Genomic DNA, 26,001 nt, shown 5'->3' on the forward strand with positions numbered 1-26,001 from the left:
TCCTTTAGCACTCCTGGATCGCACCTGTAGCTTGAGTTGCGCCGCTGCAGCCCTCGAGCACCTGGGCTACGGCACGGCTGGTCGGGCCTCCCCGACTGCGGGGGGCTCTGCGCGCCCCGCTGTCATTCAGAGCACTCCAGACACATCACTTCTGTCCCTCAGCTAACAGGCTTTAGCGATGGATGACACCGCTCCGAGCGCATGGACGGCCGCGGGAGCTCTGACAGCTGTGACATTTAGAGGCTGGGTGGGAGCAAGGGCCGGGAGAAGGTAGCTCAGCACGGCTGAGGTGCCAGCCGAATCCTCTGGCCAAATTATGTGGTTTTAATGCTTTGCCCCTTGCACACAGCTGTTTACCCGCTTTTTAAAATAATCTAAAAAACTGGATTCTTCTAGTTTTCTTCACACGAGGTTACAGTAAAGAACTTGATGTCATTTGAACACGACAATTAAGCCTCTGATGAAACATTAGCCAGGCGATAGAGATAGGATTACTTGCTGCAGAAAGAAGCATCGCTGCACTACAGCATAATGAAGCTGTTACTTGCAGCCATTTCAGGATGTTGTCGCAGCAAAACGTATTTTAGACTTTGATTTTTAACAGTACAGATTAATTGCTGGAGCTTCAAAATACAAAGAGAAGTATTTTGAAATGCCTGCTATTCAGCTGTGGATTTTGGAGCATGAGAAAAAATGGGAAATATGCCTGACTGATGCAGAGAGGCCTTGGAGATGATCCCTTGAAAGTACTAGGATGCCTGGCTGCTTTAAAAAGACGTTATTCGCCTTGGCTTCTCTAATAAGTTTTGTGTCTTTTATCTTAATTGTTGTTGCAATGGGGACCCCAAAGTGGATGACAGGAAAGATTCTTTGCAAAACAGGAGCTGATTTGGTCAATGCCACAGATCCAGAGCTGGTCAAGTTCATTGGAGAGATTTACTATGGACTCTTTCGGGGCGGCAAAATACGCCAGTGTGGGTTGGGCGGGAGGCGTTCCAAATTCACAAGTAAGTACAATTTTGGTTGAATCTTTTGTCTAATGTCTAGTTCAAATATAGCACTCTATTCTTTTTGCTTACAGACCTTGTAGAATGCAAATCGCTATTATTAAATAAATTTGTGGCTGACTTGTGGTCATTATGGTTTGGTGTCTGAATGTGAATATAAAATCCCTATCATTTCAAGCACGCTTTTTGCTCCCAGTTATGTTCTGTAATCCTGGAGTCAAGACGGGGAAAAAAATCCCTAAGGCTAGATGGAGAGTTTCCTTTTAGCCTCATGGAGTGAAAAGCATCTGGAGATGACCCTGTAAATCACACTTTCCCCTTGACTGACTCTTTCCATGCCAAGTGTTTCTCTGCCATCTCTCTGTCCTTACCTTCTCTGTTGTACTTCTCTGAGTTTTTTTCCCTTTAAGAAGCAGAGATTTATTTAGCTGGCCACATCTCTGTATTTCTCTAGCTGTCCTAATGCAAATGTCTGCCATAGCAGATACTGCTAACTTTATTAACATGTTGAAGAAATTTTTACCTTCTTTTCTGCTAACTTTGGAGAGAAAAAATTGCTGAACTCTTAAAAAATGTAGAAACTCTTATAAACTTATTCCTTTTAACATAAAAGATTTTCTTGAGGTCTCAAAAGCACTCAGCTGTACTTTGGATGATTTCCAACTTTCACTCATTCTGTGCTGTAGAGAAAATGATAATTTGCATTGAAGATTTTTAGTTCAGTGTGCAGATTGACTGCAACTTAAACCAATATGAGTTGAAGCTGCTGCAGTCTCACCCTCTCCCTAGCCCACAGCAGTGCTATACTGCCCTATCCTTTGCAATGTCTCTGCTAGTTATGGTGGTGTAGTTCAGAAGTTAAGGTGGCCAAAAAAATTAACCTACCAAAAAATAGTTGTTTTCCTATAGGATTGTGGCTGACTACACAACAAGCACCTCTATAAAAACTTGAAGGCAGGCAGGACTGTGGGACTTCAGAAGGAATGGAGAAAAGAACCAGAGCAACCTCTGCTTAGATCAGCATGACCAGTTGTTAAGCTGGGTGAATTTAGACTTGCTGCTTTTGCCATAACCAAGTTCTTGCTCAAGCTCTGACTGCAGCTGCAACTTCATGACATGGATATAGCAGTCATGGTCATCCAGTCTCAGTTCTCTCACCCTACCCTGTCAGAGAGAATGAGGAAAAAAGTAGCCAATCTCCTTTAAACCTCTGTACAACCTTCCGGACTCTTTAATAAACTTTCTGATTTTTTACTGTGTAACCTGAGAGGAAGGCCTAAGGTTCCACCATCACTCTGGACTACATCGATTCATATTTGGAGTACATGATCCTATACTCCTTAATAAAGCTGTCACTGAAGCTAGTAAGAATTCTCCCTGTTAGAACTCTAAAATCGGGTCATTAAGTGCGATGGGTACAAATATGCATTTAGGTCAACAAGTAGCCCAGAGATTTTCCCTTTTAAATATTCTAATAACTATTAGGTTTGATATTTTCACAGTACTGGTTTCAAACAACAGTACACAAAGTTGTTAAATACTTTTGCACAAGGATGAGCAGAACCCACTCTGACTTTTTTCGCTTTGAATGTCCCCCTTAATCTACAAGCATTCTGAACTTACTGGGGAGCAAGAACTGTGAGACTTTTCCTGGGAAATGAGTTAACATAAATGGACATCACATAGAGCAAAACAAGGCTAGCACCTCAAACACTGCAGTACTGCAGTAGCTCTGACACTTTGGAATTTGCAATAATTTACTGTTACTAGTACAATGCCTTTCACTATGTTAACTAGACTAGGCTTATGGCTGGCACACTCTTTTTTTAGCTGGGACAGTTGACAGCATGACTCAATTGCCATAACAGGTATCCAGTACTATTTTGTACTCCTCAAGGTGTATCATCTGGTCTCCAGCTACTACTTCTGGAGGTGTCCCATACATAATGCAGCATGTATGTTAGACCCACGTGGTTGTTATGATAGTCCTAAGGCATCTAAGTTGGCATAAAATGCTTATGTTTTGACAGCTGAATCAAGCCCTGAGAACGAGCTGGGGAAGCCAGGCATTTTGCCTGTGCATAGCAAACACTGCTGAAATGTGCCAGGAGCCTCCATGGCAATATCCTTCCTGTGGATTCTTATTTCTGCATACTAAGCCAGAGTCACTGGTCAGGTCTTTGAGATTTGGCTGAGAGCCTCAGAAAAGAGACCAAATAATCCTTACAACTACTCAAAAATCTCTGCTGGTTTGTAGGAAGGCTTAATTCTATGTGCCTTGTTGTTACACTGCCAGTGGTTTGTAGGAAGGCTTAATTCTATGTGCCTTGTTGTTACACTGCCAGTTATTTTCCAGTCGAGGGACCCCTGGTGGCCTAGTGGTTAGCGTGCAGGACTGTCACTGCTGCGACCACGGGTTCGATTCCCAGTCCCTCCCGGGCAGATGGAACCCGTTAGCCCTGTGAGGCCATCCATCTATGAGAAGGACACTCTAAACAAACCTACGTCCTGAGGACCTCACTGCCATTGTCCAAGCTTGCTTGGCCCCGGCAGATGAACCTTAGGATTAAAGGGTGGGCTCAGTTCAGCGCAGGCTGTGTCTCACCTAAAAAAATCCATTGCGCAGGCTGGAAAGGTAAAAGACCTTTCCCCAAATCTTCGTTCGCGAAGATGGGCCATTATTATTTATTTTCCAGTCAGATAGCAAGCTAGTTTTTGGCTTCCCATTTCTCGTATGTACTTCCGATTCTCATTTATTTCCCTCCTTTCTTCTTGTTGGAGTTTCTTCTGTAGCTCCCATATATACCAGACCCAACTACAACCCCAGAATGAGCTACTGAAGTGGTAGAACTGTTGAATTTTTGTATGGAATTTGTACAGTATGAATTTTTCTACATAATCTACTAGAATTCTGCCATGTCATGACCAAATTGTATGCCTAATGCTCACTGTTACATCTACCATTTATTGTTGCCTACTTTTTATGTGGCCTGTTTAGACTTTTTTTTTTCAGTTATGAAGCACAGGAAGCAATCTGTTTATTTGTTTATAACACAAGGTACCTTCCTTTTAGAAGTTTTTTAGTAATTAAGCAGTAAATTCTTCAAAACATGTATGAGTGTGCAGTGCTACGCTACCTGAAGGGCTCTTCTTGATCACCTTGTATTTTAGGGTTCCTCTCGATCAGCCTCTCTCTTTCCCATCAGTCAGCATGTCACCTACAATTCCCTACTCACATTTCTTCTGCTTCTCTTACTAAAGGGCTGCAGGATAAACTAAATACTCAGGTGCACATTTCCCTGCTGCTGGCCAATCTGGCCCCCCAGTTAAGTAATTGAGTCTGTGAAGACAAAACCAAGAAAGTTATCACTCTTTAGAGACAGATGAGTGACAGGCTGCTGAGGGAGAGCTCATGTCTATAGCAGAACATGTGAGCACTTCACTGAAAGCCCATCTGACTGCAATACTTTACAAGCTTCCTACAGGTGTAGCTAAAACTCTGCCAGACACCCAGAAAAGCATAAAGGAGTCATAAACACTAGATGAGAAACCAAGAAGGGAATCGGAAACTTAAAGTGAAAACCTGTGGGATTAGAAGTGTGAAATCAGGGCAGATTTCACTTGAGCCAGCAGTGAAGAAAGGGAGAGAGAGAAAGAATGCGAGAAAATAAACACAGAAAGAAGTCATACTATTTGAGGCAGCAAGGGCCTGGACAAGGAAACTGGGACTGTCAGCCTTCAAAGGGATAAGACTGAAAGCATGGCACAGGAATGGGAAATTCAAAACCATGAGTTTGGTTTGAGGAACAGAGATGAAAAAGAGCAGACAATACAGTAGTGGTGATAAAGACATTAACACAGCCAGATAAATAAACAGGACTTAAGCCTGAATCCTTATTCGCAGACCCTATGTAAAGGATTATACCTGTAGCAGAATATCCCTGGTTTGTCTGATATACTGAAAAATAAAACATCATGAACTAAGATGTGTGTAACTAGCTGAATTGAACACCTCTGTAAAAATTATAAAATAGTATAATTTGAGTTTGAAGCAGCAGCACAGTGTGATGTTTACCGTCATCAAGAAAAACTACATACTTAATATTTGATTCTTTTTTCTTGACAGTTTTCCCACACATGGTGAAAAAGCTGAATACAGGCTTGCATGTGATGATCATAATGTTCCTCTGTGTGGCCATTTGCTTTTCTCTGGTCACTTTTGGATTCTGCATTCTTAATGCAATAAAAGTTCCTTACCGGGCTATTAAAGGTCCAGCAGGGGTATGCCTTTGGAACTTCCTTGCAGGTAAAGTCATTTACCAGTACTTTTTACTAGTCACATTCATACAAAATGGTAAAAGTTCCCTCTCTTGCCTTATTAAATATCTCGTTGACTCGAATACTTGTAAATAAAATGAAGTTAAGAGTGAATTCTCATCTATCTAAACAGAACTGCCAGGTGGCATCTTCGTTTATTGTGTCTAGTCAACATTTAACAGGAGCTATGAATGCCAGCCTTTAGGTTCTATGTCACTGATAAAAGGACTTTATTACAAACACTGGTATCATGTTTGCCCATACAATAAGGTGTTTAAGCCATGCCTATGTCTATCCCTACTCTGTATATTGCTCACTGTTGTATTCAGTAAGTCTTTTGAAGCACAATCAAAATGTCTGTCATTTTGATTTGATAACAAGGGTGAATACTTCTTTCATTTTGTTGCAGGTGGATTTGTAGTACTTGCAGTCACCAGCTTTATGGCTGCTGTGAAACTTCATCACCTCACAGAAAGAATTGCCAACTTTCGGGAAAATGTTTTTCGGTTTGTTATCTTAGAAGAACGCTTTGAAGACTGTTTTTGGATTTGTGTGGCAAGTGCCACAGCACATGCAGTGAATTTGCTGCTAATAGCCATCAGTGGGATTAATTTTCCTAAAATTAAGCCTAAAACAGAAGAAGTGAATGTTACAGCAGAAGATATCATGTACTAATAAATCTATACAAAACTACTTGGGTTAAGTGAACTGTTGTAAAAGAAACAGCTTCTTGGCTCTTCAACCTTTGATTTGGATGGATGGTTTAGTTATCAACTTAGTAAAGATGTCAGTCTACAATACCAGCAATTAACATGTCTGTGAAAAAAGAAAAACACAAATGCTATAAATACCATTATTCTCAAAACTGACTGCTGTCTGCAGTATATATATGCTGTTTCTCAGATTTTAGAAAAGTCACACTTTAAAACCTTTAGAAAATTAAGGTGAAATATGATTTCATCAAAACCAAGTCTCTTCTTTGTTTAGAAAAAAATTTGTTATCACAAGTCTCTGAAAGGTTGTTTCAAAACAGAAAGAATGAACATTTGCCAATTACTTTCACCTAATTATCTAGAAAATGTTGAGAAGGACATATAAGATATATTTGATAATGCTATACCATATTGAAAAAGAAAACAGCATCTGTGAGGCTAAAGCTAAGAGGCAGGACAGGCAAAGTATGTGTGAAATGTTTTTAAAACAGAAATTATCCAACCCCACAAGGGAAAGAAGTGAGAAATGTAAAGTTTATGGGATGCTATTAGTCTAAAAAAAAATTATTAGCTGCTAGATAAAGATTTCATGGCAGCTTTTGGAAGAAAAGTGAACAGGTTTTAAGTAATAGTGCTTTTAGATAACATAGAAAATAATGATCTGACAGATTAATTATCTTCAGAACCTTGTCAGTTCTTAGGTTTGTCTGAAATCAGGTAAAAGTGATGTATGATGAAACTATTAAAATGAATAAAAATGGTTAAATAGATGGAAAAGTTACTTTCTTAGGAAGTACCATAATTTTGACAGGGATTCAACCAGTTCATGGGTCATGAGGAAAGAATATTTGAGTAAAGAACATGCAATTAAGCATGGTTATGGTGGCCTCTACCATCTTTGGTTTTGGCTCTTCAAGGTTAGCAGGATTATGAGTGAAGCAGAAATTTGTGAGGGTGCCTCTGCAGTAGTCCCTAATAACCTGTCTTCTTCAAGACAGCATTACCCATGAGATTTTTAGGAGCACTGATTTATTTTTTTAAAGTCACATAAAAATTCAAGAGATAGATGGAAAGTTATGATAAGTCTAGGGCACTATTACAATTTTAGCATAAAGGAGACTCAATAAAGTAGAAAAAGTAATTCCTAGTTTATAGCAACTACTTACTTTACTGCTCTAATTTTACTGGTGCTTTCACTCAGTTTATACCCTGGGCCACAACTCCAGGAAGATGGTACAATACCCAGTACATGGATAGGCAGCAGACAAACCCAGTCTACAAAGGTGCCTTAGATAGTGACAGCACAGTATTGCCCAGAAAACTGTCCACAGATGCCTCTGGGGTACAACCACTTTCCTCTCCCAGAAAATTCTGAGTGGCTCTGAAACAGAAGAACTTAAAAGTGCAGCATGATTATGCAAGTAGAAAATGTAATACTTGTAATTTGTAATTGTTCTATGAACATATATAATTTAGAAGTAATTATTTTACAGAAATAATTATATTGTGACATGTAACTTAACCTTTACTAAATACAATTCTCTTTAGGAAGTGAAAAGGAAGCAGATCTTTAAATCCTCAAGTGATCGCTTTGGAAATGCTTTTCAGTAGTGTTAATATTGCATGCATTACAACATATTTTTCATACTGATAATGAACTTCTTAATGCCCTCCAAACTCCCCTCCACCCCCAACCTTATCAAATAAGAGCCATGGAACTACTTGGTTGAGGACAAGATTAAAGATTTGTTGGAGTGGATTCCTAGGTAGGCCACAGTAACCCATAGAGTACACTGTGTACATGAAGTTAAAAAGGAATGGCTGGGCTGATCAGCTTTGTAATTTCTTGGTTTGAATGAATTCAACAATGAGGTATACTTCAAAAAGATTTCTCACAGCAGATGTGAGGAAGTATGATTATGGGATACTGTAGCTGCACGAGCTGAATGACCTAATACCATTATCACCTAATGACTGTGTTGTAACTTATGAGAAGATAGTATTTTCACTTCAGAGTGAGCAGAAGTATTTCCACTGAATGGAAAAGATGTAACGCCAAACTAACCTTTCAGCTGCACATGTTGTCTCAGTTCAAGCTAAGACACACTGAGAGGACAATGTATAGAATATTTGCTCTGGGAAATTTTTTCTGGGGAAAAAAGGTTAAATGCAATCATACATGTTTTAAGATGTACAATTACAAAGCACACCTTCAGGTAACAATAGGTAAGTCTACCGCTTAGACGTTTTCAGCTCTCCCTCATACATCATAAACTACTTTCAAAAATGTTCAGCTTGATATGTGTGATCTACTTTATTTACACACCTTTTAGTTACACTTAATATAGTGTATCTCATCATAGTCATGCTTTACGTGTGGAAATTAATATTTTGGGGGCACTTCTTAATTTGGAAGAATCGAAATCCTGAATGAGAACATTTATGAGCAATACCTGCCCAGAATTTTGAAGAGATGATGGGTCCAATCCTATCTTTCCATAAAATTAAAAACAACTTCATTTACCCCAAAAATACCCACTTAATTTGTATGTGCAGAATAATATACAGAAGTGCTGTGTATGTAGAGAAACTATGGAGCCATCCTTCAACGGACTAAGAAACTGTTCATTGTATCCAAGAGCCTTGCCAAAATAAATGAAGCTAAAAACCAATTACCACTTTGCTTCTCTAAATGGTTTAATGTTAAAAAATGAAATTTTACAAGACAAATCAAATTGGATGCAATTTCCTCAGTCATTGTTTCTGAGTGCCGCTGTCCTTAACAAAACACGTTATTTCTCTCTGTACCACTTCATGGAAAAAGCTATTGGGTGAGAAGGTCAATGGGCTTCTAGAGAACAGGCCCAGCTCCTTCTTCATCATGTTCTGCTGGTCTAATAGCCTAACTTCAGTTACAAATGTATGGAAAAGCAAACATTGTTATTCGTAGTGTAGCAAGGTGTATGATTCTCACATATAAAAATGAATTATTTATTATCTATTACTATTATGTTTCGCACTTCAGGGGCAGGGAACGAAAGAAACAAAAAAAAATCTGGATCACCTGATGTTAAAGTCCAGTGCGTGTTCATTGTCCTTCAAACTGACAATAAAATAATGATTGGTAAACTCCAAACAGTTCTTTTCAATACAGTGCTTTTACTAGAGAAGCATAAATCCACTTCTGACATTACAGTGATGACCGAGTATTCCAGTGTAATTTTTCCTGATAAAATATAACCATAGTCATTCTTATTGTTTGGTTTTTTTAATTTTATTTTCACTTACCACTCCTTTTTTTTTTCCCCTTGTAATTTCAATCTGGGATTGTACTGTTTTCTTTTAGAAAACAATGTGCGTTTGCAATAAAGCTTTATTTTTTCCTAAGTAATTTACATTTTAATCTTCAGTACACAAATTAAACGTGCAGTAAGCAGAGTAGGGCTGTTTTTTTAACTCTGTGATAAACCCCAAAGAGAAGTGCGCCTACTCATCTAGAGCATGCTATGAGAATCCGGACCACCTTCCCGACACAAGCAGAAACACCCAGCTCCCGGCGTTCAGGGTACTAACCCGGCAAGCGCTCCCGCGTCCCGCCCTCAATCCCGGCCCTTCCCCGCCGCGGGCACCGCCCCGCGCGGCGCCGGCTGATGAGGCGCTGGGCGCGCCGAGGCCGGGCGGTGCTCTTGCCTTCCTGCTTACCTCCTTTCCTTTCCCTTTCTGCTGCCTGCCATGCTGCTGCCCTGCGTGCGGAGGGTGGCTGCGCGCCGCCTCAGCCGGGACCTGCCCCTGGCCTGCAGCTGCTCGGCGCAGGGTCCCGCTCCGCGGGGCTACAGCCACGGGGCCGGCGGGAAGGTGAGGGGCTGAGCCGGGGCGGGAGGAGGCGGCGGTGGGAACGGGTCCCTTCCTCCCGCTCGGTCCTGCGGCTCACGGCTGAGCGGGGTCGCTGTGCCCCCCGGAGCTGAGCCAGGAGGGGTGCGACTCCTTGTGCTCCTCCTGGGTGCACCTGGATGGAGATCTGAGTTGGGGGAAGCGGGGCGGAGAAGCCCTTTTGCACTTAAAATTACTGATTAGAAGAGTTTTTGTCTTTATTTATCTCTATGTGTTCGGAAAAATTATTATAACTTTAATTATGTCGTATCTAATTTCTTTTTCACACTTGAAAGTAGTTGTAGTAGTTGATCCTGGTTTACCAGGTGTTGCTCTGTGCATCGTGTTAGATAAATAGATAAAATGAGATAAATATATGCAGAAGTAGCAATGGTTTGAACAGTGTGCTTGCTGCCTCTGATGGGTCTCCAAATTTTGTGTTGTTTACATTAATGTGTGTCCTTTTCTAGGGTCTCGTTCTGGGAGTCTACTCAAGTGAAAAGGATGATGGTGGTGCCCAGTTCACTAGTGCAGGAGATGCTTTTGATAGACTCGTATCTGGGAAGCTGAGAGACCTTCTGTCCCTGTAAGTGTGTGATAAGCTTCTGAAATGGATTAAAGTACTTACAAACGCCAATGGGAATGATCTTTTTTTTTTTTCATTATTAGTGTTTGTGTCCGTATAACTGTCAGGCTGATATTTGCTTCTACCAGGCCAAACAGTTTGGAGGGGAATTCCCATGATAAAACTAAGCACTGAGGAAACGTGCAAGATGTTTCAGGGGACCTGTCCTCTGTAGGGACCTGACTGTGAATGAGCACTGAGCCAAGCATCCCAGTACATTTGTGTGGCGCACTGCATGGTTGTGGAGTGAATGTGGTACCATAAGACTTATCACCAGTAAGGACTTTCGTATTGAAGGATTCTTTTTGTGTCCTAGATGTGGGCCACCTTTGAAGAAAGGCAAAACACGCATATTTCATGGTTTGCATCAGGTACGAACTTAGCATTTTTGTGTGCTAATGTGTGAAGTTTGCTCTTGCATCTAATTTTAAGCTAAGTTCACTGCTGTGCTTTTATAAATGGCCTGCTCTTCTTTCCCCCTCTTGCCTCTCTCAACAAAAATGTAGTTCTTATTGAAGCCTCCTGTTCTGCACTACCCATGTTTGCATGGCCTTTTGCAAAGCCCTGTACTCCCTCTGCTGTGTTGCAAATTGAGAGGATGTAAACGAGTCTGCACCAAAGGTGCTCTACACTGAATAGCTGCTTACTGAATGAGCTGAAACACAGCAGTTTTGGATCTGACTTCTACAGGGTCCCCAGGGAAGTAGTCACAGAATCAAGCCTGCCAGAGTTCAAGGAGCATTTGGACAATGTTCTCGGGCACATCATGTGATTCTTGGGATGTCCTGTGTAGGGTCAGGATTTGGACTCAATGATCCTTGTGGGTCCCTTCCAACTCAGGATATTCTATGATTCTACTGTGCTTCCTGCATCCAGGAGGAGTGAGTGCCTGGGGGTGTACCAATAGGTGCAAAGACCTTCCGTACATGACAGTTCTAAATCAAGGTAGTCCCATCGTAATCTTTCATCGGAGGTGTCAAAGTTGTGTGCTTGAAACCTCTGAAAACAAGACGTGGGAGTGTTCTTCAAGCAGGACTTTGCACAGACATAGTAGATCACAGAGGTGTGAGATGGGGAGTCATCTGCTCAGAATCAGGCTTTTGGTGCCATTTGAGAAGCCCTAATTCATCTACTGCACGCATGTGAAGCTGGCCAATATGATACTATTTGTGCCTTTTTGGAGTAGTAGCTAGGCCTAGTCAGGCATGTAATGATACTATGTGTCCCTATCTAAGTACATAAATCTTATATTTGGACTACTTAAATAACCTGAAATAAATTCATTTGTAGGGAGTATTACTTACCATGTATAAATTCCTGTGCGGACACCCCATGCAGCTGACACTGGACTCAGCAAAAAGGCTCTCAGAAATTTAATGGAAGTTGAGTGAGTGCACTAAGGATCCTGTTATCCCTGTTCTGCATACTGGATAGGCTCTGAAGTGGGTAGTGAATCTGCAAAAGAAGACAGGAGAATTTGGCCTTACACACTCTAAGTGTGTTGCAAAATAGTGGTAACTAAAACAATGTTAACTGGAATCACTGACCTTCTGGAAAGCTAAAACAAGTTTCAGCATCTTATGGACTAACAGATTTTACTATAGTGCAGTGGTTTGAAAGATGATTGTTAGAGGCTGACTGAGACGGAAGAGAAAGACTAAGATTAACTTCATTTCTCTTCAGAGCTGTGGAAATATATGTATATATATGTTCACATATAAAACTTTGAGTTTTATACAAATTTGACTTCCTTCTTATAAGGCTCCTTTTATCTTTGCTACTTCTTCCTTTTTACCTTCTGCTAGCAGCTTATAAGGCAAGCATTTAGTCTTCTGTGCTACGTTGTTTTCCTGAGTTCCCGAGAGGTGTACCTCTGTGCAGCTTTGGTTTGCTACCTGTCAAATCATGCCAGCACGGCTCCTGAGATGAGCTAACAGACTCAGCTTTCAAAGTGGTTTTATTTCCTTGAACATAGTACTGTGCCAGAAAGGTTACAGTTCTCCAGCTCAGTTCTGGCCTTTGTTGCAGCTGGAAAGCTGGATCTGCTTTCCAAGGACTCTTAGGCTTGCTTACTTTTATGAGTATCAAATTTACTACATGTTGAGCATAAAGCCCAGTCTGCTGCAATGCACATAATTATTAACTGGATAACCGAGTAACTGGCTGCATACCTGTGGAAAATGATTGGGAGCACAGGACAGTGGCACCATACAGGCACTCCTAACGAAACGTGCCTATTGTAGAAAAAGTACTGAATGTATTTTAGTGCTGTGCTTGGTTGGTTTGGAAAGTAAAGTCTTTATAACAATTCTGCTGTAACAATGAGGAAAGCAAATCCATTTGTGTGTTGGCTTCATCTAGGACTTTCCGAGTGTGGTGGTAGTTGGCTTGGGTAAGAAGAATGCTGGAGTAAATGACCAAGAAAACTGGAATGAAGGCAAAGAAAATATTCGTGCTGCTGTTGCAGGTTAACTATTAAATTTTCTGAAGCATTTTGTCTATAAAACAATTGCAGTGGTGCAGCATGCTCCATTTTTGAAGAGCCAGTCTAGATATGCTTTTGTTTTGAAATGCACAACTTACTGCCTGGTTTGGTAAATGCATTTACTTGTCAGTGATATTCATGTAAATTTTTCCTTAGTGAGCAAAGAATTATGGAGCATGTAAATCAAATCTGCAGACAGGTAACTGCAGTTATTTGTATCAAATAACTTTTCTAAACAGAGTGATACTGAAAAAGCACTTGTCTAATTACTACTTTGAAGCCTGAGAGCATCACCGATTCACTTTGTGCTCACTCTGTACTTAAGTATGCACATACATTTCCTTCTACCGCTTAGTCCATAACTAAGATATTTGTGTTTTAAGCTAATATCTTTCACAACATCAGCAGTATGGTTCAGTATGTTATCTGTCATAGGCAGAGGAGGCCTTTATTTTAATCAAGGATGACTGCTGCATCTAAGTGTGTATAAAACAAGAATAAAAAGAGTTCTCACTACAGAGTTTATAATCTCTGACTGGATGAAAGTTTTATGTCCAAATCACTAACCTGTAGCTGCCAAAAGATTGTTAAATTATTTGGGTACAAAACAGAATTTATGGAATTTGTTTGTTTATAAAAATAACATCTGGAAGGATGAGTAGTCATATTCTTGGCAAAAATATAAGTTATGGCAAATTTCTGCTGCCTGTAGGTAGTCATAATTCATAGTAATCCAGAATGATAGAGCTTTGCTTTGCTGTAGAATGAGCTGTGAACAACTGTGAACTTTCTTTTTTATTCTTGTGAAATGCTTGAATCATTATAATTCATCAGGTGATATGTTTAGTCCAATTTGTCAGTATATGTCATTAGCATTTTCAATTATTCTACTGCACGATCTCTTTAATTGACTGACTTACAAACTCAGATATCTTGAGTTAAAATTATTTTTTCCTTGAAATGTCATAATGATCATCTTGGACACCTGTTTTGCTGTTCTGTGCAATACTTGGACTACTAGTTCTGTAATGTATTTTTCAGTTGGCTGTAGGCAGATCCAAGACCTGGAGATCCCTTGTGTCGAAGTAGACCCCTGTGGAGATGCACAATCGGCTGCAGAAGGTGCTGTCCTTGGACTGCATGAATATAATGAGCTGAAGCAAAAAAAGAAACCTATAGTTACTCCTCAGCTCCATGGAAGGTGATGGCAAAGGAAAGCTTGCCTATTTATTTATCTGTTTATTTGTTTATTTATAAAACTGTATGCATGGCATACTTGGGCAGGAGAAAAACAAAACTGAAAGAATAAGACCAGCAATAGTTTCCCGCTTAACTCCTCCTACTCATTTGAGTTGCCTGAAGCATTTAACATCTCAAGTATATTTATAGTATTTGTTCTGTGTATGTCATGTTGCAAGGTTTAGGATAAATAAATGCTGCTTCATAGAAAAGAAGGCCCAGGATAAAAATAAAAGTAAAATATTACTCAAAGCATAGTTGTAACATACAAGGACTTTTGTTGGTATTCTGTGCCCAGATTGTGGAGGAGAGGTATTTTAAAGCCCATAAATGGATAAATCCTTTTGAGAATCAGGAAATGCTAATTGACACCAGACCATGTCACGATGGATATTTTACATAGTTCATTTGTTATATTTCTGTTCACAGACTGCAATGTGAGAAGCTTGGGCGCTTCTGATCTCTAAACAGGCATCACTGTTACTTCATAGCAGAAAGTAGAATCAGAGCTTTTGGTTTTAGAACAGTTGTCAGAGTGGACTTTGGACATTCTGTGTTGGATAGTCTGCCATGCAGAGGAGAGGTATTTCCTATGTATACTTTAAACAGGAACAAGTCCTTCCTTATGAAAAAGTTAGTGAAATAAAATAAAAATGTCTTGATTTAAGGGTGTCTTGATAAGCTACACGGAACACTATTCCCATTTTGTAACACAGCAGATAGTTTGGTAGCCAATTACATTTATATCAAAGAAACATTTCCTGAAAACATAGATGGTCCTGTCACTACTTAAGACACTGGAAGTAATTTTTGTATATAGTAATTTAGGTTGGAAAGGACTTCTGGAGGTCATCCAGTCCAGCTCTTACTTGAATTAGGGATAACCTGGACATTACATACAACTTTCAAGCTCAGTCAGGTTGATCAGGCTTTTGTTTAGTCCATATTTTATTATCTCCAGAGATGAAATTTCTACAACCTCACTAGGCCATCTCTTCTAGTGCTTAAATACACTTACGGTGATTTTTTTTCTTTATGTCCTGTTGCAGTTTTCCATGTTGAATCTAGAGACCATTGTCTGTTACTATCTTAATGTGCAACTCTGAGATGTGTCTGTCTTCATCTTTTCTATGAACCCTATTTAAGATTATAGGAAAGACTGCAATTAGCTCTTTCCTGAATTTTTCTTCTTTAGGTGAAACAAACACAGTTCCCTTAGCTTCTCTTCATATGCCATGTGCTGCAGCTCCCTACCCTTCTTAGAGGCCCTCCTTTGCACTTTCGCCAGTTTATCAGTGTTGGGTTTGTATTCTGGAACTCAAAAGTGGACATAGCTAGATGCAACCTCACAAATGCTAAGGAAGTAAATAATTATGTCCCTTAACATGCTGGCTCTGCTCTAATCCCCAGCACGTGGTTGGCCTTTTTTGCTGCAGTTATGCACTGCTTACTCCTGTTCAACTTGTCCACCAGGACCCCCAGGTTCTTTTCTGCAGTTTTGCTTTCTGCTTAGTCAGTGTCCAGCCTGACTGTTGTGTAGAGCTGTCCTGTCCCAGGTACAGGACTGTACCCCAGTCTTTGTTAGACTTCTCAGTGTTCCCCTTGGGGCATTACTCTACCTTGTCATGGCCCCTGTGAATGGTGGTTTACCTTCCCCATTTCAGGTCCTCCCCATAATGACCTGTTTGCTGATGGCGTACCTGTTGAAGTCCCCTTGTTACCTTTCCCACTTCTTGCCAGTTTCAGTTGCCAGCTGAGTTTGGCTTCTTAATTCCATACCTCCATATCCAGGCAATACTTCCATATTCCTCCTGCTTTCCTCTATCACTGTCCTGCTCTTTTGAGAGATGGAATCCAGCTGAATGTCCTGCTTTGTGATGTTCTGTAAAGCAAGTCAATTTTTCAGTTCTGTCTCAGTAAAATGAAAGGTTTTGTACTGATTGTCTTGCAAAGTAACCAGAGTGACTTCCCCATTTTCCTATCCAAACAACTTTCTGAACGTTTGCTTTGTCATTTGTTAGTGAAATGCCTTGAGTGTGCTGTGAAATGAGATCCAAATTCCACTCTTATTGCATAATCATATTTCAGTAAAGGGAAAACTAGAATTGGAGGCTTTGTGTGGTAAATAAAAACTTTCAGGGCTGTTACAATTAATGTAATTACAAATTTTGGAAGGTGTGTTAATCTTCGTGCTTAAGGATTTAAGCCTATCTCTGATTAGTGAGGATTAGGACAAGACCTGATGTATTGGACAGATAATTTTACATCTGTCTGCTCTAGGATTTTTCTACTTTTTTCTGAAGCATTTGGCACTGACTAGAACAACTGGACTGGATGCACCTTGGATCTCATACTAAATTCCTTGTAGTAAGATAACTATGATATTCTTAATTGCTCCAAATTAATGGTACTGCATTTTCAGAAAGGAGAGAATACATGAATGCGGACAACATCTTACTTTTGCAAACGTGTATAATCCTGATTATTGTGTGTTGTTGTTTAGTGCTGAAAGTGAAGCCTGGCAAAAAGGTGTTATCTATGCTGAGGGTCAGAACCTTGCTCGGTACCTTATGGAGGCTCCAGCTAATTATATAACTCCAATCAAATTTGCTGAACATATTGAACAGAAGCTCAGAAGTTTCAGCAATGTGAAGGTCCATATAAGGTAAATTCCACTGAAATGATGCCTTTGCAGGGTAGAGAACCATGACTGTAAGATGAGATACCTTCCAGGTTACTCAAGTTTGCAGTTGTCTCTCATTTTCCCTCTGCTACTTCAAATGACAAAAGCAGTGAGGGTTTGGCTACTCTCAGGATTAGAAGGTGAGCTGCTAATTTGCAGAGGAAGCAATACTGTAATGCAGTAAAATGATTACCTGTCAATTATTCATGCAGTCAATTACTGCTTAATTAACGTGTGCTGTGAAAGGAAGCCTGATAAAGACTCAGTGAATAGAGGGCAAATATTAGGTACCTTTTATTTTCTTCCCAATTAGGTTTTAAACATACTTTTGCTTTTTTTTTGTGGCAATGAAACATCCTCTATTTATTGTTGTTACTGTTGGGGGTAAACATTTAAAAATGTTGAGTTGGAGCTGTAAAAGCCCTTGCAATTGGATTTGCACAGCTAGTGCTTCTTGCCCCTAAATTTCTACTTTCTGCTCTTCAGTGGAAATGAAAGTGGTTGTCCAAGCCTTAGAGGCTGTTTTGTTGACAAGCAAAAGACTGAGGGAGATCAACTTTGCCTATAGTTAACTGTGTTGCTAGTAGAAAGCTAAACTGTAACTTCCTGTGATACTGTTACTTCACGTACTATCTAGAGCCTCCCAGGCAAGTGGAAGTTTTAAGTTTCTGATGCAGAAGCTGTAGACAAGCTGTTCTGCTGCTTTGTTGTTTTGGCTGCTTTTTAAACAAGGCAAAACAAAGATCGAGGAGCAACTTTGAGGAGGTATTTTTCTGCCTTTACTACAAAAGGTAATAATAATTGGATTTAAATTACAGTCTCCAAAATAACTGACTAAAATGAAATGGTTTGTGTACGAACTTTCAAGGTTTTTTGTCTCTTAAAAACTATCACCTTGGTCAAAGTGTCCAACTACAAAAAAAAAAAATTAATATATGTTTCTATTCCAGACCGGAGTCTTGGATAACAACAGAACAGATGGGAGCATTCCTGAGTGTAGCTAAGGGTTCAACTGAACCTCCCATCTTTCTGGAGATTCACTATTTAGGGGCTGCTAATACAAATGACTCCCCGCTGGTATTTGTAGGAAAAGGAGTTACATTTGACAGGTATGTATGCTAATATTTTAATGACTAGACGGAGGAAATGCTTTCCTACTATTCATGTTCAACAGGGAGATGCTTTTTCTTTGCTCAGCGCATCTTCCAATGCCATTCCATTGAACTTACCTCAGATAGTAGCTTGTGCTGCCTTTTCTGGGGATGAAACAAGATTGATTGTACAAAGGAATTGTAGCAATTGATATGCCATCATCTTGTAAGGGGAAAATGGAAATTCAGGGGAAAAAAACCTAAAGAACATGCTGTTTTTTGTTGTCCTGAGCAAATCTCTGGATACAGATTTTACATGTTTAGAATTGCAGTATGCCACTGGACACCTAGGTGATGCTTAAGGAAATAGGAAATAGTTCCTTATAACTGCTTTCCATGTCACATGTTACTGAAGAATCTACCAGTCTATTCCCCTTGCATAGATTGATTTTACCAAGTGGACTGTTTTGTTCTTGTTTTGTGCACTTCTGCTATTATGAAGACCATTGAGTTAGTCCACTGCAGGTTACATGGATTTTTGTAGTCTCCTAATTATGATGAAATAACTCAGGGACATTGAAATGAAAACCCAGATACCTTGCTTTCAGTATGCTTACTAGGGTTGCAGGAGTATTTGAAAACACCAGGTCTAGCATTTACTGATACTTGGTGTTAAAACGTACTGGTGGACAGAATATTATCATTATTATTGTATCAATATGCAACATCAAACTCGTACACGTTGGGTGACACTTGTGCTCTGTGTTCCAGTGGTGGCATCTCACTGAAGCCGTCATCGGGAATGGATGCCATGAGAGCAGATATGGGAGGGGCAGCAACTATCTGTTCAGCCATTGTGACAGCAGCCACTTTAAATCTACCTCTAAACATAATTGGTAAGTGTGTTTGTCAGAGAATCCAAAAATCTTAATTTTACAACATTTTGTAATTTTCTAGTATCAGCAGTGGTGACGGCCTTGTAGAAACATCCTGGGCTCTTGCAGACCTACTTCTCTCATTCCCTTGATCAGCCTCTTTTCCATTTTTATTTGCATATCAAAAAATATAGCTTAGCTTGAATAAAAAATATAGCTTTGCTTGAATCAAAAACTAGCTTTGCTTGAATAAAATATTGCAACACCGAATTAAGATTTTGAAGGCATGATTTTTAGACTGCAGGAGAGAAATGATTGTCAATAAACATATTCTCAAAGAGTTTTTCAAAGTCTTGATCCTTCATTACAAGAAGGAATGTGGGTGTCTGTATAAGCAATTAAAATTAAAAGGAGTTAGCTGAGCTACCTCCATGAGTGTTTGCCACAGTTGAACAGGAGAGGGATGAGCTCTTATTTTCTCAGGTGAATATCTCAGCAGAAAACTAAAACAAAAAAACCCAGTCTGCTGATACTGTTAAGTATGAGCAATGCTTATTTTTTTTCGGGAAAAAAAGGCTTATTTTTTCTGCAGAGCTAAAATTAAATGAGCTTATTTAGGAATCGTGGCAAAACTAGGTGGTGATGACATGTAACCCGATCTGGGATAAGTTTTGCGTTTGAAAACCTCGACTTTGAGGGAACTGATATTTTAGTTACTTCTATGCTTCAACCAGTAGAGGGCAGCGGTGCACACACATATATTCGCGGCATTCCTCACTTGAAACTGTGATGGGAAGGACTGTCAGTGGAGCAAGTCTGTAGTAATTCCACTGGAGAGAGGTGATCCACTTGTGGACCTTGTGGTGGAGTGCATTTCATCCCATGATTCCATTTGCAGTTGGAGTTTTGACACTGACCCTCTTTTTTGCTGATCTCTAGTTGCTCTTGTTACAGTTGGAGTTACACGACAACTCCTTGGACCACTCTGGACGTTATACAATGTTTATTTATAATGAGCAGAGCTTGAATGGCTCACAGTGTTAATTTGAGAAGTGCTAGTTTTCATTTCAGAAAGAAATCCCTTTACATGTGACCTATTATTTATATGTGGGAGACATAAAATGATATTTATTGCTCCTCTAATGTCACTTGTCATGGCATAAAGTAGAAGTAAATCCTAGTGTTAAAGTGGTATAGGTGGAAGAGTGTGGTAGTGCATCATGCAGAGGAATTTTCCTGATTGAAAACCAGACCCCATTTGTCTTTCAGTAACTAGAAAAAAGTTGGAGCATAATTTTTGAGCATAAATTCAAGATAAGACTAGTATTGTTTTCTTAAGGAGGTGTTTGGGGTTTATCTGAGTGGGGTTTTTTCTACATCTTTTCTGAGAAGGAAACAAGTAACGTACTTTTCTTTTTATCTCTGAGGTTTGGCACCCCTCTGTGAAAATATGCCCAGTGGTAAGGCAAACAAGCCTGGGGATGTGGTTAGAGCCAAAAATGGAAAAACAATACAGGTATGAATGAGAAACTTGGATTTTGAATACTTTTAGTGAGTTGGTTTAATCAACCAAGTTGTATGACTGTGGTCAGAGCACATGTTTGAAAAAAACCTTTAAAAAGATAAGTAGTGCAAATGTACAGTTTTTTAAAAATGTAAGAAGCATGTTATTAACTAGAAATTGCTATCATAGGATTCTTTCAAATATAAATTTAGATTGAAAAGATGAGACATGTTTTATAAATTGCTAGGAAAAGCTGCAAAGTAAGGTCATTTACTGAGCATGCTAGAAAATCTCATTTTAGCACGAGAGGTTTTTACAATGCTTGTAAATATAGGCTCTCATTTAAATGAGTAACATTAATTGCTTCCAGCAGACCCTTCAGGACAATTCCTTGCTATCTGTATAAGACATAAGATTATTAGTTTCCTGCTGATGTAACCAAGGTTTTTATACTGCCAAGCTGCTCTATACATTCAGAACTCTGAGTCATAGGGGCTGTTGGTTCAACGGAGCTTACCCAAAATACATATTTCATATTTATTACCAACTGTTCCATACTCATCTAATAAATTAAATTGCACTGAAAGTCATTGTGCTGTAGATCACTGATTTAATTCAGAAATATTTCTTTCTGTCTGGATTTCTGTGATTCTGCCCCTCCTGACTTCCTGAACCTTCCAGTTCTTTGAGGTTCGTCTCCCAAAACTGAGTTCAGTCACCCTCTGCTCTGAGGGAAAAAGACTGGACAGGTATTCCCCAACCAGGAAGAAATTTGCAAGAAATTGGTAGTAGCTGAGAGCACATTGTGTAATTAATCTTGCAGAATTCATCATGAAGTTTTCCTGAAAGGGGAAAGGAGCAAATTGATTATTTTTTTTAGAGGGAAGAAGTTATGAGATCCAAAGAGAAAGCAGTATAACAAGGAACTGTTTCCAGTCATGTCTCAGTGCTTCTTTGTGGTACCCTCTCCTCCTTTGTGGTTTTCATTGGCAATATCTCAACCCCTGGGATTCCTGGGGCTTTGCTGGGCGTGCCAGCCTGTGTGTTCCACTGGGGTACCTCTCCTGGCTCTTCTGAGGAGTCAGCAGCCCAGAGGCCCAGCATGCAGAGCAGGTTGCAGTGCTGAAAGATGACTTGACTTCAGCTACAGATCTGCTTTTATTTTGTAAACATAACTGTATATCAACACTTTTTCTTTCTCTTAGTGTAGTTTGAGTAAATTTTGATTACCTGAATTTCCTAGAGCCTGTATCTGACAGCTATTTAAGATAATATGTAAGAAATACATCAGTGAAAGAAATGTTTACAGTAGTTTTTCTGTTTTTTACTAATTTTGCCTCTGAAGGTAGATAACACAGACGCAGAAGGAAGATTGCTGTTAGCTGATGCACTCTGTTATGCCCACAATTTTAATGCAAGGGCTATTGTGAATGCTGCAACATTAACAGGTAAGCAGTTTCCCTTCCCTGCTCATTTTGCCATTAGTTCCTTGCTACATATTAGGTGGGCTGTGGATTAGTTGCACTGTGTACATAAACCAGACTTAATTCAAAGGCAACTGAAATGATTTTACATGTTGCAGGACAACAGCGCTCACAGCTTGTGCTCTAACAACCTGTGCAACTGCACCGTGTCTCTGGGAGTGGGGAGGGGACTGGCATGGAGGGGATGTGCTCAGCAGTGTCTGTGAAGTTGGGCTCAGCTGGCCCAGCCCAACTGGAACTAAAAGTGGGAAACCCTACGCAGACTTTAATGTTTCTGCTCAATGTTTCCCTGTGCTTCCATTTCTGAGCTAAGCCCTCCCAGCTCCCAGGGCTGTGTGATGCAGAGACAGTGGCGTTGAGGAAGATCCTGCTTGGTCCACATGTCAGGGCCATGCTGGAGCCCAAACAGTCCAAATGGCTTCTTTGTGAGTGGCCTGCTGAGTGCCTGAGTTCTGACCTAGCCAGCACCAGTTCTCCTATTACGAGAGCTAGCTCAGGTCTCCGTCATGGTAGATAACAGGAGAGTCACCATCTTCGCAGGAACACGTTTGACTGAAGTATCTCTTGTGTTCAGTTTGCATGCTTTTAGGCACTATGAAATGTGTTTTAATTGTTTCATCTCTACAGTTGCATAATAGTGAAGTTATAAATTTAAATTTTAAAAGAGCATTGTGTATGCATCTCATGCACACAGTAACAGGCTGTCATGGGTGAGGTGACTGTAGCTGAAATGAGAGCAAACATAGAAGAGCAGTTCAGATAGGAGTCCACTGTGTTGCTTAATGAATATGCCAAGCAAAATAATTCTTTATTTAAATTCTTTGCTAGTGCTTTAAATTATGTTCCATCAGTTCTACCAGTTCAAATTCTGTGGAAAATTTCAGTAGATGGAAGGGAAACTGATTTTAAGATTGTTGGCTTGTATAAAAGTATTCCTGTTTGGGATCCTTGTGCTCCTATAGAAATTTCTTTGACATATCATTTTGTTAAACTACTTTTTTTCTTTTTTTTTAATCTCACTGAGGATTGAGTGTTGGTATTAGAGAAGCAGTTCTGTGGCATCAAATAGACAAATATGCATGTAATCCCTCAGTTTTAGGCATGGTTTAGTACTTTGATAAGGATTATTTTAGTTTAAAGTAAATTCATACACACTGTGTAAAAATCTATGCAAATGAAATTTGCAAAGGGAAATATCAGCTTGAAAATTGTAGAGGTCTATAAACTGGAAGAAATCCACTCAGTTTCTAGATGGAAATAATATCTAGATTTTTTTTTTAGAGGATACTGTTATTGTTTAATACATTATCTTAGAAATATTGCTAAGAAACATCAAGCTGAAATAAAAAAATCTAGTTTCCTGAGAAACGAAATTTTTATGATTTCTTGTCCTGTGAGATTATATAAATGTTTTAAAAATGTTCAAACTTTTAAAAATATAAGTGTACTAAAATCTTTAGGTTTTGCAGTCTGATTAATTCCCATTACTGATAATGGGAATTGAAAAGGGGAAGTTCTGTGAGGAGTCAGGATGCAGGGAATAACTCAGGTCCACCTTTGCCTTTCTCATATAAACTTGAAGGTATGTTTCTGTAGGTGCCATGGATGTTGCATTGGGATCTGCTGCGACTGGAGTGTTCACAAATTCATCTTGGCTTTGGACTCGCCTCTATGAGGTAGGCCATCTCCATTGTTATTAAATCATAATAGTAATAATTCAGTAATATATGTTATTGAAAAGTTAGTACATTAATGAAAGGCTTTATGCAAATCTAAAAGAGGTATTATTACATTTTGAAATTTCGTAGGAATGGTGTCAGTAATGTATTTAATTGAAAATAATTAATGTTGACAATTATTATCTCTTCAGTGAGGTGTGATATGATACACCAAACAGCATGCACATCATCTCAAGGATCTGCATGTTCTGATAACTTACTGCATATGCATAAGCTCTGGACTACTGACAGTAATTAGTTCATGTTAAAATGATAATTGATCTTGCTTAACAACACTGAGACAGAAATTCAAAGAGGCCTTGTGGCTAACTGAAGTGTGATGGATCAAGGAACCCTCTGAGGGGAAAGATTTGTGTTATCAGGAAAAAGAAAAAACAGATAAAAAAATGTGGTCTTTTGATGTCGCCTTTTGACTGACACTAGATTACCTAAAAAGTAAGATTTCCTGTTTTGTTTTGCAGTGTATTCCCAAATACCTAATATTATATTGGACTGAAGATTTTTAGACTGGTCAAATCTAAACAAAAAGAATATTGCCCAAACTATCACTGTTCCGTTTTCAGGCCAGCATTTTGACAGGAGACAGAGTTTGGAGAATGCCTCTTTTTGAACATTACACAAAACAAGTAACAGACTGTCCTCTTGCAGATGTGAGTAACATTGGAAAGTACAGCAGGTAAGGTGAACCAATATCTTTCATGTGCCCCTTTCTTTGAGTGTATTTATTTAAGATGTGTGCTGTTGGAGTTGCTGTTAAAAACAATACATTTTTCTGCTTCCCACAGAGCCGGAGGAGCATGCACAGCTGCTGCATTCCTGAAGGAATTTGTGACTGCCTCTCACTGGGCTCATTTGGATATTGCTGGTGTGATGTCGAATAAAGATGAGGTGCCCTACCTTCGGAAGGGCATGGCAGGGCGGCCCACAAGAACCCTCGTAGAGTTTGCAGCTCGGTTAAGTCAAGACAGTCACAATGCCAAATAAAAATACTTGTTCTAAAATCATCCACTCTGCCTTAAGAAAAAAATTCTTAAAAGGTACTATTCATAAATGAATGTCCCAAGCATATTTTCATTATGTTAATTAACCACAAATGCATTTTATAAATTATTATTGAGTAAGATTATCTCAGCTTTGAGATTTGTCATCCCATATTATGCATCTTAAAATAAAAAATACTCTGTTTGAACTATTGAGATATTTAATACCAAAATATGATAATGGAAAACATTGGGACTCCTACTTTATATGTAAAGCATAATTATTGTAAACAATAAATACCTTATTTGGATTTGTATTTTGATTGAGAGAGAATACACAATAGGAGATCATAGCTGTACCTCAGTTTTGGGTAAACTCTGGGTGATATGAAAGGTAGCTCTGCAAAGTTGTTCATAAAAATGCCATTCTGCCATTTTTCCTTAGAAAAATTAAACCTGCTCTTGGTGTGTACCAAGGCAGAAATGATGCTGCATCAGACATTTTACGCTGTTGCAATTAGCATGATTAGCATGGCTTCAGCACAGAATTATATAGTTAGTTCTAAACATGTCAGCAAGAGTGTGTCTTGTAACTGTTTTTAAAAAAATTAATGAATGCAAGTTAGTGTTTCATGGGGGGATTTTTGGGAACCTGCTCCCATCTCACATACTTTTCGTCATCTTATTGCTTCCCCCCTTTTCTGGTGTGAGACTGTTGGGTTCCCAGCAGGGACAGTATTCCCAGAATCAGTTCAAACATCAAACAGACTTGACACTTAAAATCATGGGGTGATGTTTTCTTGACAATTTGGGGGATTCAGGCCTAGAGGGTGGGAGATTGTTTTGTTTTAGGGTGTTTTTTCGTTAAACAGTGGTGTGTAACAAGTGATGTGGAACCGGTGCTTACCCAGGCTGGGGACAGTGAGGTGTGGGCAGGGCAGAGACTGGAGGAGGAGGATCTTGCTGGGAAGGATGGCTTTGCTGTCTCTGCTCTCTTTGTTACTAGGAGGGCAAGCAGTATCCTGGGGTCTGCTGGGAGGAGTGTGGCCACCAGGTCGAGGGAAGTGATCTTCACTCTCTACTCAGCCCTAGTGAGGCCACATCTGGAGTATTGTGTCCAGTTCTGGGCTCCTTGGTACAAGAAAGACAAGGAGCTAGCAGAGAGGGTCCAGCGGAGGCCACAAAGATGATGAGGGATCTGGAGCATCTCTCTTATGAGACTGTAGGAGCTGGGCCTGTTTAGTCTGGACAAGAGAAGACTGAGAGAGAATCTCATTAATGCATATAAACATCTCAGAGGCGGGTGCCAAGAGGATGGAGCCAGGCTCTTTCCAGTCGTACCTGGCGACAGGATGAGGAGTAATGGACATAAACTAAAACAGAAGAAGT

The 26,001-nt window shown here is 39.6% G+C and overlaps 2 protein-coding genes across 3 annotated transcripts; both read left to right on the top strand.

Annotated features, from left to right (window-relative positions):
• The first annotated feature begins 134 nt into the window (after positions 1-134).
• Positions 135-6,017, top strand: CLRN2 (clarin 2). 2 transcript variants are annotated; one of them, XM_027686590.1, is made up of 4 exons: positions 135-247; positions 851-1,007; positions 5,134-5,313; positions 5,734-6,017. In XM_027686590.1, exons 1-4 carry the CDS (start codon positions 179-181, stop codon positions 5,997-5,999), a joined length of 672 nt encoding a protein of 223 aa, XP_027542391.1. In that variant the 5' UTR covers positions 135-178; the 3' UTR covers positions 6,000-6,017. The 2 variants fall into 2 exon arrangements, with proteins under 2 accessions (XP_027542391.1, XP_027542390.1); XM_027686589.1 differs by having other exon boundaries at positions 135-1,007.
• Positions 6,018-9,714: 3,697 nt separating this feature from the next.
• On the top strand, positions 9,715-24,923 carry LAP3 (leucine aminopeptidase 3). Its single transcript, XM_027686609.1, has 13 exons — positions 9,715-9,892; positions 10,378-10,493; positions 10,849-10,903; positions 12,894-12,999; positions 14,059-14,218; positions 16,760-16,921; positions 17,890-18,048; positions 18,802-18,926; positions 20,333-20,421; positions 21,755-21,857; positions 23,490-23,569; positions 24,196-24,308; positions 24,418-24,923. The coding sequence occupies exons 1-13, from the start codon at positions 9,770-9,772 to the stop codon at positions 24,614-24,616; spliced, it is 1,590 nt and encodes a 529-aa protein (XP_027542410.1). The 5' UTR covers positions 9,715-9,769; the 3' UTR covers positions 24,617-24,923.
• The last annotated feature ends 1,078 nt before the right edge of the window (positions 24,924-26,001 follow it).

The sequence above is a fragment of the Neopelma chrysocephalum genome, unplaced genomic scaffold, assembly GCF_003984885.1.
Source record: "Neopelma chrysocephalum unplaced genomic scaffold, ASM398488v2 Primary Assembly neopelma1_71, whole genome shotgun sequence".
In the NCBI taxonomy this organism is placed as follows: domain Eukaryota; kingdom Metazoa; phylum Chordata; class Aves; order Passeriformes; family Pipridae; genus Neopelma; species Neopelma chrysocephalum.

Coding starts and splice junctions, on each gene's coding strand:
- LAP3 (XM_027686609.1), top strand. CDS start 9,770: ATGCTGCTGCCCTGCGTGCGGAGGGTGGCTGCGCGCCGCCTCAGCCGG. Junction 14,219..16,759: donor ACTCCTCAGCTCCATGGAAG/GTGATGGCAAAG, acceptor GTTGTTGTTTAG/TGCTGAAAGTGAAGCCTGGC. Junction 18,049..18,801: donor AAAGGAGTTACATTTGACAG/GTATGTATGCTA, acceptor TCTGTGTTCCAG/TGGTGGCATCTCACTGAAGC.
- CLRN2 (XM_027686589.1), top strand. CDS start 755: ATGCCTGGCTGCTTTAAAAAGACGTTATTCGCCTTGGCTTCTCTAATA. Junction 1,008..5,133: donor GAGGCGTTCCAAATTCACAA/GTAAGTACAATT, acceptor TTTTCTTGACAG/TTTTCCCACACATGGTGAAA. Junction 5,314..5,733: donor CCTTTGGAACTTCCTTGCAG/GTAAAGTCATTT, acceptor ATTTTGTTGCAG/GTGGATTTGTAGTACTTGCA.